Consider the following 21,490-nt stretch of genomic DNA (forward strand, 5'->3'; position numbering starts at 1 on the left):
TGGTAGGTGAGCTGCCCAACAGAGACATACTAAAAGCCAACATGCACAAAAAACATAACCTCTTTTCAAAAAGGAAGCCCTTTCAGGGGAAGGTGAGGCTCCACAGCTCCTGAAGCCAAGTTTTTGGGTCAGCAGAGCCCCATTGTGTGTCATCTGGCAAAGTCTGCTCCTGACAGCGTGTCCATTACTTATTACACTGTCCCAGCAAAGGCAGCTGACAAAAGAATCCAGTGTCAAATACTTGGGCTGGATTGAGCAATTCAGCCCCCTGGAGAGGTGAGATTAGCAATACAGGGAGCAGCAGCCAGCTGGGGCCTGATGATGGGTAGCTGCGTTTGGTGCTGCTGGTGGCTGAGGCTCATGGCAATGCCAGGACATCCTGTGGAGAGTAACAGAATGTAATGGAGGGAAGGGATGGATGCCCAGGAGGGACAGGTCCTGGAAAAAACAGCTAGTGCAGGGTGGGCTGATATGTGTGACAATATAGACACAATAACTGAAATGGAAAAAAACATCCCTAAAGCAGAAAGACAAGTTCAGTTATGCAACACACTCTGTTTATACGGCAAAAGGAAAGTTTGTACTCCCACCTGATTTCCTGAGGATTGCCTTACACAACACCAGCACAGCATGGTCTGCTTGTGAGCACAATGTAAGTAATTCCCAAAGAGAACTGTCCTATTGTTCCTGTCCCCTTTGCCAAGGCTTTAGTCATCACAAAAGCATGGCATCTCTCCTGATCCAAGCTGGTCACATTTTGAAATGTTTTCTGGTAACTCTATACTTAGAGCAAGAAGTTCAGGGAAATGAACAGAATTTGACTTCCTAGGGATCTCAAGCATGTGCCTGACTGGCTTTGGTTTCTAAGATGCAAGTCCACGTGTGCAGTTCCTACAGCAGAACTACAGTCTACACAGCCTTATGCTCATAAAATGTTACAGGAGACCCTGGAAAAAGGAATCTCTGTTTACTGCACCCCCGGTTCTATATGCTGGTCAGACCAGAGGCCACTGGTTATAACCTCCCTGACAATAAATGAGTGCTGTGGAGTTCTGCTGATTGACACATGGCTTGAATAAAGAAAATCCAGGTGACCATCCTATAGCTGAGTTAGGCTGTAAGCAGAGAGCGTTAAAGGCTTTTGTTGAGAGGGCCCAACCTCAGGGGAAGAGCATAAATGGGGCACTGGGTAACACCTCTTTATGGCCTGGACACTCAGGGTATAAGAAGGCTTCAGCTAGGGATGCTTCAGATCAAATGCTGTTGCACCATCTCTCCTTTTTACTTGACTATTTATTTTTTATCAAATCTATAAGAAAATCCATCCACCCTTTGGGATATCTTCCTCTCCTCCCTACCCAAATGTGACTGAAACTAGCCAACAGGTTCTGAAAGTTGAGGGAAACTAAGGACAGACACATGTATAAAGTGATGTTTTTTTCCATAGTAAATCAAGCTAAACACTTTTCACAATTAAAATATGCAGAAAACATCACAGAGCTATCCTATAAAATGGAAAAGCTCAAAAGAGAGCTTGGTTACAAATATGGTAATAGGCCAGCTCAATGATGATTGAAGAGCAAGGATGCCAGGAGGTTGAAAGAACAGCAAAAAAGCCTCACATTTACAACAGAAGAGGAAGCAAATACAAAAACCAAATAAGAGGCATGGAGAGGCTACAGTAACAAAAATACTACTAATAAACTCCCACCCATAATATTGAATTCAGCTGTTTTGAAATTATCTTCTTGACATATGCTTTTGTGCAGGCAAGCAAGTTTCTAACATCAGCTTCTTAAACCACAACAAACACATGATAAAGCATTATTAACCATTTTTTATCTAATCAATTTTTTACAGAAATACTGGCTGTCGCCTGAGGAAAAAGCAAATGATGAAACAGCTGAAAAAAAGGCAACTCATTTTATTGATTAATTTCCCTCCCTACATCTAATCTACTTTAAAAGTAGGTGAACTGGATCCAGAAAACCAAAGGATCATCTCAGCACACAGAAGTGTTTTGTTTTTTTTTTTTTCCAAAGACTTGTTGGGAAGCAGTAAAGAGAAATCAGCACTGCAAGATGTTCATTGTGAACAGTCTGGCTCTCACTGGGGAAGGATTCTCCATGTCCTGGACTGTGCTATAGGAAATCACACCAGGATTATGCAATCTGCTGGGAGCATGGAGTCAACTGAACACTAGAGATTGTTTGTTGGAAAGCAAAAAGGATAATCACAGTTCTTAGGAGAGCTCTTATTTAAAATGAGCCTTGGAAGTTTATTTCCACTGTCCAATTCTTCACAGCAGGTTGGTTCACGTGTACTCAGCTTCCCACCACTAGAAGTGACTTAAAAGATAAGATTTATCAAACAGTTGATGGTAATCACCTATAAAAAAACTTCATATAAACGTAAAAAATTCCTCTCGGATCCCTTTGTTCTACCTTGTATTTTCAGCAATAGGATACATGCTCTTTCCAAAGACTGGCCTAGCATTTACTTTACTACAACTTCTGATTCTGCAGACTGGGGCAGGAGGCCAAAATGAAACCCAGGAAGGGATTTCTAGTACATATTCTAGAACATACAAGAGCTTGAGAGGCAAAGAGTGTATTACCTAAATTAGAGAATTCTATTATTTACCGTTTCATTCCCTCAGGGAGAGGGCACCAGTTTTGAAGTCTGAAGCAAAGAAAATCAACTGTTTGCAAAGTGAATGTTTATTCAGATTTTTCCATTCCACCCATTAACCTGAAAATGGGAAATACACTGAATGAGAAAATAATCCATTAGTTGAAGGTCAAGACACAGCCCTTTTATTTATTTATTTTTTAAAGCAAATAAAACAGAGTGCTTTGTGCTGCTTCTGTCCTCACTGAATGACATGGATTTTAATTTATGGCTATTCAAACTTGTTTCTTCAGAATGTGACACATCCTATACTAAGCTTGTTTCTGTCACTCATTTTTGTATGGCATGAGGAACATTATTTTAATTTTCCGCTTTGTTAACCTCATAATGAACAAGTCCATGGAACTCACTTAAAACAATATTGTATTAACAAAGTTAGTGACTCAAGCACTAAGCAGCAATATCCACAGCTTCCCAAATTAATGAAATTATTTTTGGAAGCACCGACAAACTTGTAATTTAGTACTGAACATCAATCTCTGCTTGTGGCTAGAATGAAGTCTTGGTGGCAGGAAAAGGGACTGCAGGAAGACTTTGGTGCTCCTTACATCTTCCCTTAAGGCACTCAGTACTGACTTCTAGCAGAGACAGAGCTGAACAATTAAGCAAGACATGGGCCCTAGTTAATGTGGCAGTTCCTGTTTTGCTTGCAAAGTGCCCTGAATAGAGACACCACCACATGAAGCATCAGGAGAGTAACACTCTGGATGCCGGTGAAGGCATTTCAGACAGCAGGATGCCAAATTTGCAGAAGAGTAAGAAAATACATGTCCTGTTCTGCAGACAAATTGATTGTAAAGCTGTTACCTCGAATTGGCTTTTCAGAGAGAAAATTGGATCTCCAGACAGATTGAGCCCAGGATCAACTCAAGTTTCTTGCTGCGTACCGCTATGGAAAGCAAAGTTGACCTGATCACACACAGCTCAAAGTCCTGATCTTAGTGATATTCTCTTTTTCCAAGTACAGGCCACAGTTTGTTATATTTTTTATTCACAGAATGTCAGACTATACACTTACTCACTGGTGTAAATAACACACCATTGGAAAGAAAAACAAGAGAGAGGAAGAGACTCAGCTTGGAAAAAGAACCACCAATTTTCATTTCAAATGTAGCTAAACAGAAGACTTGAGAGGGAACAGATTCATGATTACAAGTGCTTAACCAGGACTTCACTATAAAGTTATCATCATGTCCAGATGTTGTTTTTGCCTTTGACAGTTTTAAGGTTTTACTTACAAAACTGCAGACAGGCACCTACTCTAAGGGCATCTACATTCATTTAAAATGCCTGTAATACCATTAAGAAACTGACCTTTATGCATTCTCTACTCTCATTCACCTGCAAAATGAGGAATATGGTGATGGGCTTAGAAAAGTTTGTTTAAACAAAGAATATACAGTTTACTAATAGTACACAATTAGTATTAAGAGATGCATTCAGTGATTATTCCTGCAATACTCTGCAGTAGTTTTCATGCCTACAAGCTGTAATATTGTCCCAGATTATGAGTTTAAATCCATGCAAAATTTGGGTATATTAGACATGTATTAGTGACACTTCTCAATCTATACTGCATCTTCTGAAAGTTCATTGCTGTTGGAAGCTTTTAAAAATAAAAGTCTCTTAAAATTGGGCTTTTTCCCTTGAAAAATATTACATATATCTGATTACTGTGCTGCCAAGCTGGAATACTCCATCTTCTATCCTAAAACAGATGGCAAATAATGAGCACCTTGGAATATTCTCCACTTGTGGTAAGGACTTTCCAGCTTTTTGGGTTAGCACCACATCTCTAGAAAACTGTTGCAGATCAAGGAGCCCCAGCACAGCTGACATAATTCAGTCTCAAATCAACCCTCCCATACTTAATAGCTCTCTGGGTCAGCATGTGTCCTAAGCTGAAACACCTCAGATTGAATTTGGCTTCAGTTTGAGGGCAAAGGGATGTATTTAGGAACAGAAGAGCCTGAAGTGGTCAGAGGTTCCAAAGGTAGTGGAAGCACTATGGCTGCTGAGACTGAATGTAAAAAGCGATGGTTATATCTTTCTCCTCCCCCAGCTCCTCACAATTTAGACATTTAGATTTTTTCTGTGCAGTGTGTCACCATTCAGCTGGGAGAGAAAGTGGCAAGATTTTTCTTAATGTTTCTGCAAGTTTACCAACATTGCATTACTCCAAAGTAAACTTCTACCCTGAAAAAATCATCCAGTTCTTAAGCAGTTAAATTCACAATCTCTATAAATGAAACCGTTATTCTGTGACATACATAATTACTGATTAATTATCCCTTATTTTAACAAGTGTCAGTAGGTCAGAGGCTTTCTTTTTCATTCCACATAAAAGCGTATCTGCAGTGGTGTAAGACAGTTGAATTTAGGTTTTTTTCAAACTAAAACTATTTTACACAAAAAGTTTCTTCAGAATGTTAAATAACTGAAGCTATACCTTCTTAAATGTCTTTAGGCAACATTGCTTATTTATTTTAGAAAAATAACTAACTACTATGTCTCAATTAAACTCTTTAAATCATACTACTTCCCTACACAGGTTCATGTCAGTCTGAAAGTAACAAACATAAAATACTCATTAATTTCAGCCTTCCTTAAATTTGCTTTTTAGAACAGTGGCTGTGGGACATTCAGTTCTCCTGTAATCCGAGTGCCACCATGGGTTAACTTTAACTCCAAATTCCAATTTCCAAAACTCTTCCTTAAACTAGCAGGTTGATACAACTTCAGCAAAGTTAAGTTTTGGAGATACATGAATTGCAGAGACTTCAGAAGAATTTTCATTGTCTTGTTTAGAACAAGATATAGGAATAAAATAAAATCACAACTTTGGTTTACAAAGGATAGCTTTTATTATACAGACTGCTTAAACAAGTTTTCAAATACAGATTTTAAAAAGTTGTGTTTCAATATATACATTGTGAAATAACATTCACATTTACATTTGTAATACTTATTGCTAATATGATAATATTTGTGTTTTACCAAGTGTTAACTATTAAATACATTTTAAGTGTTCAATAGTAATTAACCCATCATTGAAATACCATCTCTAGACATTCTCTAGTGCATATATGCTTTTGTAGGGATTCAAACATTACTCTGATTTACAAGTTACAGAGAGCATAAATATGTCTGCTAGGCTGAAATGGGAGCCATGCTTAAGTTACAGAAAAAAAAAAGAGCAGGTAACCTACTGAAGTGGCACAAATAACTAATAGAGAAGGTACTGACTCAGTCATAAAGGCTAACAAACTTATATACTTGCAGCTTCCGTTTTAGTCTTCTAAACAAGAAGTTGCAACAAGAATGTGAAATAACAGAAAGTTAATGACTGCCTGGCACACAGCATTCTGGTACAATCACAACAATCTGGGGAATTCAAACAGATTGCAAAGGATTTAATGTGGAACAAATTGTATTAAAGAAGATTCTTTAATGAAATATCATTTTTGAGTCGTGGAGTACATCAAGTAATTTTGAGGGGAATCATCAGGGCACATCAGCCACTTCTTTATACTGTTCCTCGATGCATGCCTCAAGAGGTGCCAAGGTAGTTTTATCCACATACAAACTGAATTTTAGCTTCTTTGTTGAAATAATCAGCAAAGGCACCGACTTGGAGGTGATTTCTCATTCTAAACAAACTGCTCAGCCACAGCTTCTTTTGAGCAAGGCCAATGAAGTCAGAAAATGGTTTCAACTGGCCCACACAACAGTGAAAAGTAGCGAGATTCCATTAATGATCTCCCAGTCCCCTGCTTTTTTCCCAGGGTCATTTTCAAATGAACCTTGCCACATTGGTACCTTTCTACAACACCACAACCTGAACCTGATAAACCAACTCTACCAAAGTAGGAGTTCCCTTAACAGCTTCATAGAGACTCTAATGGGGCATTGAATAGATTCAAAATGGGTTTTAATATATTTTTCACTTGTATTTTAGATTTTTTCAAATCTGAGTATCACTGACTTGCAACCACCATAAGAGATCTGACTAATCTCTAATTCTTGTTGCATTACTGCAGATATAGGACATTGAGAAAAAAGTACAGTTCATCAGTGAAACACTTTCATTTTCCAAAGTAAATTTACCCTTAAGTTATGGGGCAGAAAAAAGGCAGTGTAGGATAAATGTGTTACACAGAAAATCTAACCATGACTAGAATGCAGTTTTAGAGGCATGGAGGTTTAGAGGCGTGGAATTCTTAGAGACTTACAAAGTCAGTCTCTCTTTCAGCAGAATCAGAAACAAATCTGATACGATGCAGCATAAAAACTGCAAGGATCTCATGATTCATTTTCATGGGGGAAAGGTTCAGGCTGAAACAAGCTGCCTGTTCAGCCTTTTCCAGAAGAGAACACAGAGGATCTTAGTTCTTAAAAATGCCATCTGATAAAACCATTGTCTGCCAAAGCTCTGAACACAAGAGAACTTAACAAAGGCTTCCAACGGCTGGAATCAGTCTCTTCAGTCACTGAATGAAGATTCACTATCAGAACTGTCTTCTGCTTTGCCATCGTCTCCCCAGGCAGGCACAGGGGCATCTGGGGTCCTGCAGGCAATAAAAACATTCCATGTTGCAAATCCAGCTGAGAACACAAGCAGCTCAGCACGTAACACCACGTCCTTGCACGACAACTGCAGGCACTTTATTGCCACAACATTTAACACATTAACTGTTTATGGTTCACAAACTCACACCTTAGTGGTATTGCTTCACCTACAACTGAAAGGCAAACACTAGAAACTGTAACTCACTGGACATCAAAACTCTGTAGACACCAGTGTGAATGCATGCCTTTGATGCCATCAGAAATGATGACAGATCATTAAGAAGTGGCAAACACTTGTAGAAAGAGTTGAAAGCAGGCAATAATGATTAATTCATTTTTTTTTTTTTAATCTTCAGAGGTTCTAGGGCTGAAAGGAACATTTTGTACACCACTGAGCAGTGTAAATAGTACATGAAAAAAATAAGACAGGAAATGAACAATATTGTATCCAACTAAAACTGCAGGGATAATTTAGTGAAGCAAAAAAGAATTACTCAGAGTGGAATTTGGCTAGAACATTGGGTTAAATTTGACATGCAAGAGCAGCCATGGGATTTTTATTGACTACAAATGATCAGACCTCTTGTATTTAGTTTTAAAGAGAATATTTAGGATGGATCTTAACACTGTGGCAATATGTTTGCTTGGGGAAATCTACTGGAAATTAAGGTGAGAGAAGCAAGCCATCTCAAGACTTAACTAATATTATTGCCTGAAGATGCTGGCTCTCCATGGACTCTCCCTCCTGAGTACGTAATGAACCTGACATACAAGCAATACAGAGCCTGATAAAGGCTGAAAGCAAGGTAGAAAATATACATATAATTATACTTTGGGGAAAATGACATTCAGAGAAATTCACTTCCTGTATGACAGTTAACATCTCTTGGATAAAATATTGCATTTTAAACTAAGCTGACAGTTGTATTAATCATCCTGTTCTTATTTATCTTAGGGGTACAGAATTTCTTTTCCAACATTAGTTCTGTTTAGTATAATTTCTCTGCTGGAAGTCCCTAAGGTAACTCTAAAGCATTCCTAAACATTTTCACTGCAAAGATGAGAAGTGTGTTAAAGAACTGCAGAAGAGCCTTCTCCCTCCCTCTGCACACCTCTTAAACAAATCAAGAAAGCATTTGCTTTCTCATGCAAATACCACTTCACAATATTATTCCTTGTTGCCACAGTAATGACAAAACAGAAGAGCTGTGCAAAGACATGTGATCTGGAGAGACCAGTGCAAAACCTCTCATTTATTAAGATGAGGAAGATGATGCTCAATTCTTTCAGTTCATGAGAGCAGGACAAACTCTTCTGGAACTGAAGACAGGCAAGAGAGGAAGGGTAAGAAACGAAAGTTAAAGATAGGTAAATTAGGAGCTTTATAGAACAGACAGTTACCAAACACAGTAAAAACCTGAGAAAGGAGCAATAACAGAGGCGGAAAAGCCAATAGGAGAGTGTAGAAACAATATTGTAACATTAGAACTAGCACATCTACAGCCACAAATAACCCATGCTCAGCCAGTGGCAAGGAGCTGGGGAGTCTGCAGTAAGTGACTGAGCACACAGCCATGGGTACTTTAATTTTCCTAATTTTCTCTGGGACTGAGTGAGCAGACCTAAGGAAGCTGAACATCCAAGAAATGCAGTGTGAATAGCAAGATACATATAAAGAAAAAAGCCTATAATACAAGAAAGCAAGAAAATCGAAAGGTCACCCCTGTCACCTTAATATATTCCACATTATGCACCTTGCCAAATAATTAGCTTGTTTAACCAGTTTTCAAGCCAGTAATATTTTAAAGAAAATCTGACTAAGCATTATTGTTGCACAGATCTTTGAAGATGGATTTTGAGGTCTAACCCCAAACATATTCTGTGAACCTCAATCCATAGTAATAATGCTTGTCATAATGCAAAATAGACAATCCAAAAGCAGACGCTTTCTAAAAAATAGCTTTTGAAATTTTAACCTATTATCTTTTTGTTTTATCTACTATAAAAATCCACCCAAACACGAAGAAATAGCAGCATTTATAGAAAGTTATGGACTTGAAAGTACAGCAGAAAATACAGTACATTTAACACACATATAGAAAACCCATGTTTGCTAAACCTATCTCCAACTTGCACAGGGTCTTGTTTTTATTTCTCATTCAACCAGTAAAAAAATCAACTGAGGAATAACTACTTTAGGTTTATCTAGACCAGGAAGTAGCTGGGAGCTAAACTGACCCATCATAAGATGATACCTTAGGTTTATTTTATTTAACAAGTAGTTAGTTTGAGAATAAGCCTTTACAAAATGTAAAAAGACTTTACTGGAAAGGAAAAATGGACTTTTTAATACCCTGACAGTTTCTGAAAAGAATGCAATAATATTTCAAACATTTTGGTGTCTACAATGTAAGAAAGAAAGGTAATACTTTCATCAGTTTAACAAATTCTGTGGAATAGTACAGTAGAACTAAATCAAATGTCAACTGTAAAATAAGACTAAAATTAATGGTCAGACAAGAAGCTTTGAAAATTACTATCTATTCTTAGTAGTCTTCACATCAGGTTAACTTAACCAACAGTCAAAATTTTAAATTGCTGATTTCAACTTACACCATCAATTTTGAAGTCAAGTTGTACACTACATCTACTGAGGGAATATGGAAACAACTGTGTTGTCCCTCATGCATCCAGCAAAATAAGATTTAGTTTGTTTTTATCATTCTACAATAATGACATTTTCTTATTGGAGTGTTGAAAGCAAGTATCTGGGAAAAGCCTTGTAGTCTAAACAGGGCAGTGAAAATGGCTATTGACCTTTTATTTGAGTCCTCATTGGTAAATGCACATTGTCAAATGCTAGCTTGTCACTGCTGTAGCTCACAACACCTTGAACAACCTTTTCTAAGCACATGTTTTTCCAAGTTTTTTAAACACACAGTTGCACTGAAGCCCTACTGGGAGTCACAAATTACTTACTCAAGAAGATCAGGATTCAGCCCCTCAGAAATCATTTTGTTTCGTATTGCCATTACAGGAACACCCTGTGTAACAGAAGGAAGAATGACAGAACTACTGAACACAAACAGGTGAGTTAAATAACACAGGTACTTTAAAACCACACTTTCATATAAATTTATGCATGTCACTTGTCAAACAACAGCATGGAACTATAATCTTAGTTGCCATCAGTATGAACCTAGAAGCAAGAAATGATTGAGATTAAAGGTCTTTTAAATCCATCTTATATTTATTGCAAAACATCTAGAGAAAGTTGCAGGGAGAGAATCAAGACTGTATAAATACACTTGCAATTCATGCAGACAGAATCATGAAGCTGAAGTTATCTGTATGGGTAAGAATCTGGAGAAAGCACAAAGTAGCACAAAGACAGCAGCGAAGTTGTGCTAGGAAAGCCCTGGGCATGCTGAAGGTATACCCAAGAGAGAGGAAAACCAGGAAAGTGCCTCTGCTACCACTCCAGAAGGATCTCTTAAGGCAGTGCTAAAAACTGGAGAAGTCCAAAAAGCATGGAGAAAAAGACAAACAGGACATGAGAACAGAAGCACAATTTAGAAGCGATTTCTCTGAATACACCTGCTTGTGCAGTCAGGCTTGAATCTTCTGTGACTTGTGGACAGATTTCAGCCAACTATGTATGGGTTAAAAAAATTCCTTCCCTTCACTGCAAGTCCTTCCACAGCTTCTGCACTTTATTTTGTTCATCTACACCTAAACATCCTCATATCCAAGACCCACATCCTCTCATGAGATACATCCAAACAAACTGCTCCTATGTTTCCACTAGAGTTGCTCAGAGGCAACTTGTTGCTTTGCCATCTCCTGTTAGAAGCCATCAGAAATACCACCTGGATCACTCTATGCCAGTATAAGATATGGGAAGAAAAACCTCAAAACAAATGAGGATACAATTTCTGATTTGAAAGGGACTGGTGGTCTAAGAAATTCTAAATGAAAAGTAGTGTAGGACTAGTACCTCTTGTCTAAAAGCAAGTAAAATAGTGCTAAAACAAGGGGCAGTCAGGACTAATGTTCCAGAGAAAGATGTGATTCTAGTGACAATTCCACAGCAACAATCACAATCAAGGCTTGCTCATGAGCACTGTGGAACAGCACACACATAAATACACAGTTCTAGCAATCTATCAGGCATAATGTCAAAAAGGTCACTCAAATAGTTGCAACGTAATAGCCTGAAATTAAAGAACATCTCAGTACTTCACAACTAATGTGCATTAATTACAAAGGTGAGTATTTTGAATATTTATTTGAATTGTTAAACAGTCATTAAATACTCAGTTATTCTAGTATAGATCTGGACACCAGGGACTGTGGGTCTACACACCCTCTTGTACTAATGTTTTTCCCCTGCTTGACTGCTCTTAGGGTGCTTGTTCCATTCTCAAAAGTCATTGATGAGTTGTTTATACATCAACTCAAACCAGGTGAAAACAGAATTGAGTCAGATCAGGCAAAGCAGAATTCATATCTGATTTCAATCGAAGGGAACTTGGTATAGGACTTCTAAGAATGGATTGTTTTTATGTTCACACTCGGGGTATGTTTTATTCCAATACTGTGTGCATTAAAATCTGTGATAAAAAAATCCTCTCAGTACCCTCATATATCACAGATTCACAAAACTAATCTGAAGTTTAATCAAAATGCCCTTTTAGACTTCTTATCTGAAGGAAAACAATTAAGATTGTACCTATACCTGTTAATAATACAATCAAGGTATTACAATTACTTAACCTTTCATGCTTTCCTAAATTTTAATCTGTTAATATGGTGCCTTTGTGTGATTTCTTGGAATATTGTTGTAAATTTTAAAAATTAAGAATTTCTTATCCTTGACTGCACTCCACCAAAATGAGTTTGTCACAGTTTCATGGAAGAGCTACTTTTAGTGTAGAATGGTGCTCTTTTACACTACAAACATTGTGAGTAATACATAAATTATCAGTTCAAGCAAATCTTCAGCTAGAAACGTAACTTGGGCAAATAAATGACACTAACTGAAATACTTCACTGGACAAGGAGACAAGTTTGGCAAATACAAAAATACACATTCATTTGTAGTATGTTAGTTTGACTTTCCTACCACACTGTTTACAACTGGCAGAGGAGTCACCAGGAACTGCCAGTACACAGGAGAAATGTGGAAAGTGAGATCTCACCCCTCTAGCAGTTAAAAAAAAAAAAATAAAAAATTCAAAGTAATGAGACCATCCAGCACTTTCAAATCCACTTTGAAGTCTGGCATTAAATCAATACAGTAACAAAGTGTTCTACTCTCTGCTACTATCCCACTACTAGGTTTTCCAAATGGTTTGTAATAAGCTACCTATAAAGTGCCAATTTGTGATTCAAGTGAAGAATAAGGTTTGGAACATCATTCAAGGGATGAAGCAGACCAATTGTAATAATTTCTCTGAAGACTGAGTGAAACCATGAAGTTAGTTTAAACTTAAGCAATATTTTATTAATACTATGACATAGTCATACTTTCCAGAATTTTAATATATATTTTAGAGGAAAATTTCCACTGACAAATTGAAAATAAATTGAAATAAACTCTTGGTTTCCAATCTAATTTTTAAGTTTCTGGATGTGAAACAAATCTCTTAAAAACATCACAAATAGTCTCCCATTCACCATCTCATGCCTTCATTATATTTCACACATGTTAATAGTGAGATTACGATAATTTATTTCCTATTTTTCTGTAGCACAGACCATAGATAAAGATGTAAACAAAACCTGAATCATGAATAACAAGAAACTGGAGTGGAACCAGACAGTGAAGCAATCTCTATTTTGGTCCTTACAGAAATATTAAGTCCTCCTGTTCTGAACTATACTTGCAAAGCTGTATTTTGTACCCTACAGTAAATTCAGACTGTACTCAGTCTGTGTGCAGGGAAGGACTCCAATTTGCCAGAACAACTCCACTTTCAGTGGCATCTTCTGTGCCTCTGGCTAATATCACTTTGCATTTACACGTTTCACACCTTCATTTCACAAGTCTACCAGCAGAACTTTGTGGAAAGATCTTGCCAGAAGCTGTCTGAGGGAATATATTACATTTATTAGAGAAGATGTGCTAGAATACTGTGATGCTATCCTACCTTAAAGAACACTGTTGTAATATATGTTTTAAGACATTTAAAGTTCACTTACAGCTGTGTGGTACATTCCACCAAAAATTAACACCCTAGCCAAAAGAATGACACGAGAACTGACTTACCACTTGCACCATTTTGAGATATCTGGCATATCTTGGATCCTTGGCCACAGTTGTGACATTTTCTGTTACTACCTCTGTTTTCTGTAGCCCTTCTTCTTGTGTATTATTCTGCTGTATGTGAAAAACAAACTCTTTAGTGGTTAGAGGCACACACCACATCCATGGAGATATTCCAATCCATAAACCTAGGTATTTTAGGGTAATATGCAACTCTTCTTCATCAAGATTAGCCTGATCTATACTCACAAAATTAGGGGTTTCCTAGATGTATGAAATCACAAAATCCAGCTTTTATTGTTCACTGTTACAAGAGTGTCTTTCCACTTTCAGGTACAATTTTAAATTACTGAACAACATACAAAAAACCAAAAAGCCCCTAACAACACTGTTAAGTTGCATTTAATGAGTAACACAATACCAAATGTAAACAGACTTTCTATAAAAAATATTTTTAAGGAGTACATCTATAAATCTCCTCCAGTACCCCAATGCCTTTTTTCCTCAAAATATTTGATTCCCTGAAAAAAGTTTAATACAGATCATGTAACTTCTAAACTATACTTCTGAGTATAAATCATTACTTAAAGGCTAATGTAATGAAATCAAAGATTCCTTGAACATGTTTAATTTAAATGAAATGAAAAATGACAAGTTCTAGTCTACTAAAAGCACATAGAAAACTGTATTTTTTCAACAAAACTAATCACTTGAAAGCAGTATGGGGAACATCCTTTCAGAAATATATGAACTTTATATATGTAATATACTTTATATACTTTAATGTCTGAGAGGAGGAACATTTTAAAGAAAATGAACTCATGGTGAGTCATTCTCTAGCGTGGCTGGAACATGCAGTGCTGTCCAGTGTCTCCTCTGCTGCTGCCTGCAAATCAGAACTACAATCTTTGAGAAGCAGGCAAAAGCAGCAGAATGCTTCAGCTACTGCTTCTCCACAGTAACTTCCACCAAAAAAGAGAATGAGCAGACATCAGAATTGAGGATTCCATGAGAAGAAACTGTAAGAGGAAACTGGGAAAAGAGCTATATCTACAAATGGGCCAGAAAGCCTCACTTACTGAAGTGGTGATCATGGGATTTACATGTCTGGGTTAAAAAAAATCAACCAACCACACACATTAAACTCGCCAAAATGATAAAAAGTTGCAGGGGTGGTATCTTAATGCTGATTGCTTGCAATAAGCTGGCATTTTCTGTACAAGGAGGAGAATATACAGAAAACCTTCGATGTAATAAGCTCTTTAGAATAAAGCATGCTAGAAATTCCAATTTGAGCTAAAAGCCCACATTCTGAAGAAAGGAGAAAAGAGCTGCAATGATGTGATTTGAGCTGCTGCTTTTAGTCATGACCTTCCCAGCCCCCTGATGTAATTCATGTTCATATTTAAGTGTGATTGAAGAAGAGGGAGGAGAAATTTAGCATTGGATTTCAGTTAGTTCTAATTATTTATGTCACATAGTTAAGAAAGGGTATAGCCTTTTTTTTTTAAATCACTTGCTCAAAAAGTGCCTTAGACTAGACTTAAGACTTTTACAGTTGATTGCTCACTTCCAATAGCTTTGCTTCTTCCATCTACTTCAAATGACATTAAAATCTTAACTTGGAGAGCTCTATTCCTTCAAGGTATGAGCTATGCTTCATTACTTACTCCAGACTGAGGTGATGCAGATGTCTGTTGATCTGTAGCAGCCTGTGCCACGGGACCATTTGTAACACTGCTCACATTTGCACTGGACACTTCAAATTTGACATCTTCTAGGCCAGGAATTGAGGATAACTGAATGCAAAAAAAATCATCACATAAGCAATGAGCACTTCATTAGACTACATGTACAACAAAATCTGCAGCATGCTGCTTGCCTTTTATCGTCCAGGTAGGTTTTACAACCCACACAACTTTTTGTTGTGTGTCCCTAGTTTTGGTATTTTGATTGGGGAAAAAAAAAAAATCTTTCTATTCAGCTGCCTTCTACAATAAAAACTTTAACTGTTAACACAGGATTTCAGAGCAGGAAAGACTTCCACACCTTCCCAGCATTTTGCTACTGCACTTTTCAACCACATGAGAACCATGCAATCTCTGCAACTTCCCCTATGGTGAAAGAAATCATGGCAAGAACAGCTCTATCACCTAACAGATGGGAGACTGGTTACAAATTTCTCAATTTTCTAAATTTTTCACTTTTTTTTAAGGAAATGCTGTGAGTGGATATTAAACACACTACAAATCTATTTGAAGGAAATGCTATTTAACATGATTATGAAGAATTCTGCAAAAATCATCAATTCGAATAATTCCTAAATATTTTGAAAAAAGTAAGAGTTAGTAAGCTCTGTTTGTATCATTAGACTGTTTTTCCCCACAAAGATCTTAATGAACACTTTCAAAATATCCCACCCTTGCTCCCAGAAAAGCCAACCAAAATTGCCTCCATCATTACTGAAAGAAGAACTTGGTAAAATTTTATAGTGGGTGATTTACTGACTTTGGGATTTTGTTGGTTTTTTTCTTCTAGTAAATGATATACAATATTTCCTATATAAGACCACCTATGTAAGATATAAAGATTATATCCTTTTGTCATTTCAGCTAAAGCAGATAAATCAAACACTTTTATATTAGCTTAGATCCAGTTCAGGTCACATTTCAGTATCAAAAGATTTACAAGGCTTCCATCCTGTTACTTGTATAAGCTGAAATCTTTAGAGTCCAGTAACATACAGAGATACTTTTGTTTTACAAAGGGGCTAAGAATTCCCTTATTAGAGTTTGTATGGCAAAAAGGGTTCCTTTCCTGTTCCACATGCTTAACAAACTCAAATTTTCCACTAGGTACTGCTAGTTCCTTTCTTCTGTATCGAGTACATATTCAAATGTTACACAGTATAAGTAGCAAGGTATGCAGAGAGAGAGCTTTTGGTATCAGGATTCTGTATTAGCTCCTTCAAACCTCTTATGAAAACTTCTTTGCTCAGTTCAGAGTGTAAAAAGGAAGCCAGCTCACATAATCTAGCAGCCTGTCACTGTTAGAAGATGAAGTCTATATCCATACAGACCTTTGCATCCAGAATATTGAGCGTGGTTTCAATTTGCTGGATACGGAGAGAGAGTGCTGACAATTTCTAAAACAGAAAACAATCAGGATGTGAAAACACTCCCCTATGCACTTATACATATAAAACAGTTTGCATCTAGTTAAAAAAAGCCACTTTTGTCTTCACCCTGCTGAAGGCAGAGTACAGTGTAAATAAAATTATCACATTATGAAATAAATGAAGCAATGACAACCCTTTTTACTACAGTAGCTACAGCGGTTCAAATTTTAAACAATTTTACTCTGCAGTTGGTTTTCCCATATAATGACAGAAATTAAGATATGTACAAAAGAAAGCCAAAGTAAATAGGGTATTACTCCGGGCAACTGGAGAATAATGATAGACACATTGTACTTGCCCCGTTACCAAAAAGATCTTTCTTCAAAGCTTTTCCCAAACGTGGAAGATGAAAATACATGATGATGTGTGTGTACGTAACTGAGCAAATACAAAGAGAAAATCTGATAATTAATACAGCAGGTGATTCAAAGTCCTATGCAGTTAAATCCACAATGAATCAGAACTAACCAGATACTTTATATGCTCCATGTGCACCTCAATCAAATTTTGACTTTTTTTTAAAATACAACTTAAGTTTTTCTAAATTACTCCATAAGAACTGCCAGTCTTTTAACTAATCACTACCATACTCCACCAGACCTGTCCAAGTGAAGTTGGCTAGAGTGCTGGCTGGCAGATATGTACCATTCTGACAGCTTTCTGGCACCTTGGCAAGATTCTGCCTGGCTCTGAAGCAGAACTTTAACACCCTAAGAAAATGGTAGTTCTGCCAATATGCTAGAAAAAGTAGAAGAAGACTGACAAGAGTTAGTCTTTTTGGATAGTGCACTGACTTGTTTACAGATGGTCCTTTGTTCATGAAGAGGACTCAGTTCCTATTGGAAGGAACTGTGTGTACTACATTTAAGTGGATAAGAGGGAGGAAAGATATAGCAAAGACAATTATGCAATTTTATGGGTCTATTTGACCAGACAAGAGCCAAGAAATTTGAAGTTAAGGATGGTGTCAGCTCTAATTTTGAGTTTCTTGGCTTCTGTTGACTTACACCATGACCTTTCACATTAAAAACACTTCTGTACTTCATGAATATGAAAAACTTCTCAAGGAGTATATATAAAGTAACTATTTAGTCTCTTGGGTAACAACACATTTTGGTTAACTGTTTTATTAGGCAGACTTCACAGTGCTGCTGCGTGCTCAAGGTGGCTTTAAGCATACGTGTTCTGATTTCCACAGGGCCCGTGGAAGAGGGAATACTGAGATCAGGTGACAACTGAGTTTTGGACAACTGACAACAGAATCATCAGATGGTTGCACTGTCCCACCTATCAAGTTACAAGAAGTTTAAAAACCCAATAAAAATTACTTTTTATCATCTGAAGCTCCATATATTCATGTAGTAGCCAAATTTTATACTTGTCACGGGTCTGGCTCTGAACTTCACCAACAAATAACAGAATTTCTCAGATTACATGGCTTAGTCTAATTGGATTTGACTGCTGCCCTAGCTGGCTAGAGCTGTATAGCATTCTTAGTTGAATAAACTAACGAAAAAGTACAAAAAAACCTCTAAAGACAAAAAGGTTACACTCAAAGCCACATTAGAAAACACCCTTTCTACAAAGAGGACTCTTGGACTCTTGTCCTGTTCAGTGGAGAATTCTAATCTTGTCAGTCTGGTGTATTTCCATTGACTCTAAAGTCATTACATAAACTCAGTAATCCTAAATATTTTTATTTTTCTTTTGTTTTACAGGAAACAGAAGGGCTTAATGTTCTACACTAATCACCTGCCAAAAACATCCTTCTTTTCAGCATAAAAACTGTTTACATTCAGCACTTAGTAAGTTTTGATGCACCACAAGAACATGGCATCCTTTGTTCATAACAAGATAAAAGCCAGAGATGAAGCTGCTCAGAATAAATTCCCTGTATCAAAAAAGTTCAAGGACTGTGCCAAATGCAAAAGTTTAAGGAAACAGGACTGAGTGCAGCACAATCAGGAGTTCATGTGGACCCCTTGGGGAAAAATTCTGTCCTAAGCACTTATTTAAGAGAAACCTTGAACAGAAAGCAGACTACATTTTTTTTTTTGTTGTTTAAGATACCAGTATTACTGCATCAAAAATATTTAAGTTAATGGTTCTCATTTACTGAATTTTTAGAATTGCTTAAAGGGACAGTTGGGAAAGTAATGAACATACCTCTTCACAAACAGTAGAAAAGCGGTTGAGAAACTGCACTGTGTGAACCACAAACTGGTTTAGAAATGCTACAGTTCTTTTCTGCTGAATAGCAGGAACCTGCATTAAAAATATAAGAAAATTAGGTTGCACATCAGTGTCAATTTTCACATCTGGATTGAAATATCAGTCAGAATTAGTGTAGAATTTTTACCTTTTTGGAATAAATTATTTGGAAATCTCTCTTAAGTGTGCCTGCTATGAATGCATACATACACAAACCATTTTCTAAACACATATGCATTCATATAAATCCTTTTCCACTAAAAATCTACTAACATGACAACTGAGAATATACAGGACACAAAGAAAAGGCAAGAAGACCCAATTAATGAAGGATTGTTACCTTAAAGAAAACAACTTTAGATGAAATTGTGAATATTCCTGAAAATCAGTGTTAATGTTTTTTACAAACAGTGAGGAAACTGGAATCTTTCCTTCTGGAATTTAAGAAGGAAAAGCAAACTTGACCAGTCATAGTAATACTCACTTACAACCAAAGCCATGACCAAAACTGAAGTGTAGTTATGTTGCTGTCTAAGTATTTAGTGGCTCTCATTTGCAAGTTCAGACTACCCTAAAATTATCTTGCACAGCAGTTTTGATGCTCACATATTTTTCAGACTAAAGTGTGGAATCTTACGTTTGCTATGAAGAGTGGTGGTCATATTGTAACACAGAATTGGCATTTTTATTTAAACCATTACAGAAGACCAGAATCAGGAACTTGCACACAAAAGTTTATGTATAAAATTTTAGCGCCTAAGTGCCTTTAGGTTAATAACCTTGGACAATTGCTTTAAGTCTTAACACTCGCAGAGAAAATCAGCTTATGAAATTGTCAGTGATTTAAATGGAAGATTTACAAGGAATATTATTGGCAGCCAAGATTCTGCTGCGCTTCTTTTGTGCGTACAGTGACTCTCTGGTCTTCGGCTCTTCTTTAGTCGCCGATTTATCAGTGCATTCAATATACAATTCACTACGGCCATTTAAAACACCCTGACTCTTTGTGAGACATTTGTCGCTACTACCTCGAGCCTTCAGCCTTTGCACCTGTACAATAGTATCTGCTGAGGTTCAATTCAGTGGTTCCAAAATTTGCCAAGCAGTGCTTATGAGCTTAGCAGAAATCTGTGGGGCGGCACAGAGCACGGAAGAATCACTGGGTCGACTGGAACTGTCCTGCGGAAACTACGTTTAAAAGGAAAGTTTCCGCAACGTTAAAAGAAACGAACAAAACAGCTTTTGCACAGCATTTGCGTCCCAGATCGATGTCTGAAACGGCTTGGGCTTTAAATACAACTTTATCACAGAACTTGCAGCAGAACGCTTGTGGAAAACAGCTGGAGGCGCAGGTGAGGAGCAGAACCCGCTCGTTCCTCTCCCGGGTGCGAGGGCGGCACCGGCACCGTCACCGCCCGGGGAGCGTCCCGCGCCCGCTGCCGCCGGGGGACGCGGGGCTCGCCCAGCGCCAGGGCCGGCGCAGCCACACCGGGCAGGAGGAGCGGCAGCCGCGGAGCGCCGGGCGAGCGCAGCCCGTACCTTGGTGAGGTCAATGCCGGAGCCCACGATGGGCAGCCCGTCCTCATCCATGCCCGCGCCTCCGCAGCTCGGCCGCGCTCCGCGGCCTGGGCCCGGAAACAAACCCCGAAGGCCGCGGGGCGGGGCGGGGCGGGGCGGGGCGCAGCCGCTGCCCCGCGCTGCCTCCTGGGAAACGCAGTCCCGGGCCGCGGCCCTCACGGCCGCCTGTGCTGCGGGGATAAATAAACCCCGAGCTTCTGGTGGTGGCGCACGGTTGAAGTGTTTCTAAAATCAGGGGAGTTGTATACGGTAGGTTCGGGGCGTGGAAAGAAAGGTTGGGTCTGGTAGGCCCTGGGAACAAATTAGATCAGGTGGAACTGCACCTGCCGACTCATCATATTGTTATAAATGAGAAACAAAAAGTCTCGGTATTTAGCAAAATTTAGGTTGTTTTATTTGATATAGACAGAGCAGCGCTGGGGAACGTGAGGGGTCACTGCCCACTCCACGATCTGTCGAACCTTGGTTTACAGCTCCTTTTTATAGTATGGTTTTCCTTGTAGTAATCAATACATATATATATATATTTTCTTTTTTTTTTTTTTTTTTTTTGTCAGGTAAGCAGTGGTGGTCAAAAAACATCCGTGGGACCACTGTGTGAAATCTCCAGACAATTTGTCAATTAACCGTCTGGTTTTGGTAGATAAAGAACAGCAGAAGTGGGAAGTCTGGTCTTAGCAGATAGGTCGGAATTGATTACACAAAGGCAGGAAATCTGATTTTGGAAAATCTTTCAGGCTGTGGGAAAATCTCGTTTTACAAACTGGTATCAAATACAATTTACTTAGAAAACACAATATTCATAATGGGGATTTAAATAGAATTATTTAATCATATATATGTTTATCTAATGTCCGTGCTTCGCTTCAGACCTTAGTATTCTGGTTTATAAGAACCCCAGTACTTTTACAATTAACACGAATCTTTTATGAATTATCACAATATGATAAATGATATGATTTACAGCAGTAAATCCAAATAGATTGTACTGGATT

At 37.9% G+C, this 21,490-nt stretch overlaps 1 protein-coding gene across 4 annotated transcripts; it reads right to left on the bottom strand.

The window, feature by feature from the left end:
* Positions 1–5,545: 5,545 nt before the first annotated feature.
* On the bottom strand, positions 5,546–20,560 carry WASHC3 (WASH complex subunit 3). 4 transcript variants are annotated; one of them, XM_062492096.1, is made up of 7 exons: positions 20,457–20,560; positions 18,873–18,971; positions 16,608–16,673; positions 15,217–15,327; positions 13,532–13,639; positions 10,240–10,304; positions 5,546–7,259 (listed from the first exon to the last, which is right to left on the bottom strand). In XM_062492096.1, the coding sequence occupies exons 1-7, from the start codon at positions 20,505–20,507 to the stop codon at positions 7,175–7,177; spliced, it is 585 nt and encodes a 194-aa protein (XP_062348080.1). In that variant the 5' UTR covers positions 20,508–20,560; the 3' UTR covers positions 5,546–7,174. The 4 variants fall into 4 exon arrangements, with proteins under 4 accessions (XP_062348080.1, XP_062348079.1, XP_062348078.1 ...); XM_062492095.1 differs by having other exon boundaries at positions 13,532–13,642; XM_062492094.1 differs by having other exon boundaries at positions 15,199–15,327.
* Positions 20,561–21,490: the final 930 nt, after the last annotated feature.

Source organism: Cinclus cinclus, chromosome 4 (genome assembly GCF_963662255.1).
Source record: "Cinclus cinclus chromosome 4, bCinCin1.1, whole genome shotgun sequence".
In the NCBI taxonomy this organism is placed as follows: Eukaryota; Metazoa; Chordata; class Aves; order Passeriformes; family Cinclidae; genus Cinclus; species Cinclus cinclus.

Bases quoted from the DNA above. Each gene is read 5' to 3' on its own strand.
- WASHC3 (XM_062492093.1), bottom strand. From the start codon at position 20,507: ATGGATGAGGACGGGCTGCCCATCGTGGGCTCCGGCATTGACCTCACC. The intron at 18,972-20,456 runs GTACGGGCTGCG...TTTTTAATGCAG, and splicing joins CCGGCATTGACCTCACCAAG to GTTCCTGCTATTCAGCAGAA. The intron at 10,305-13,531 runs GTAAGTCAGTTC...TCTGTTACACAG, and splicing joins ATCTCAAAATGGTGCAAGTG to GGTGTTCCTGTAATGGCAAT.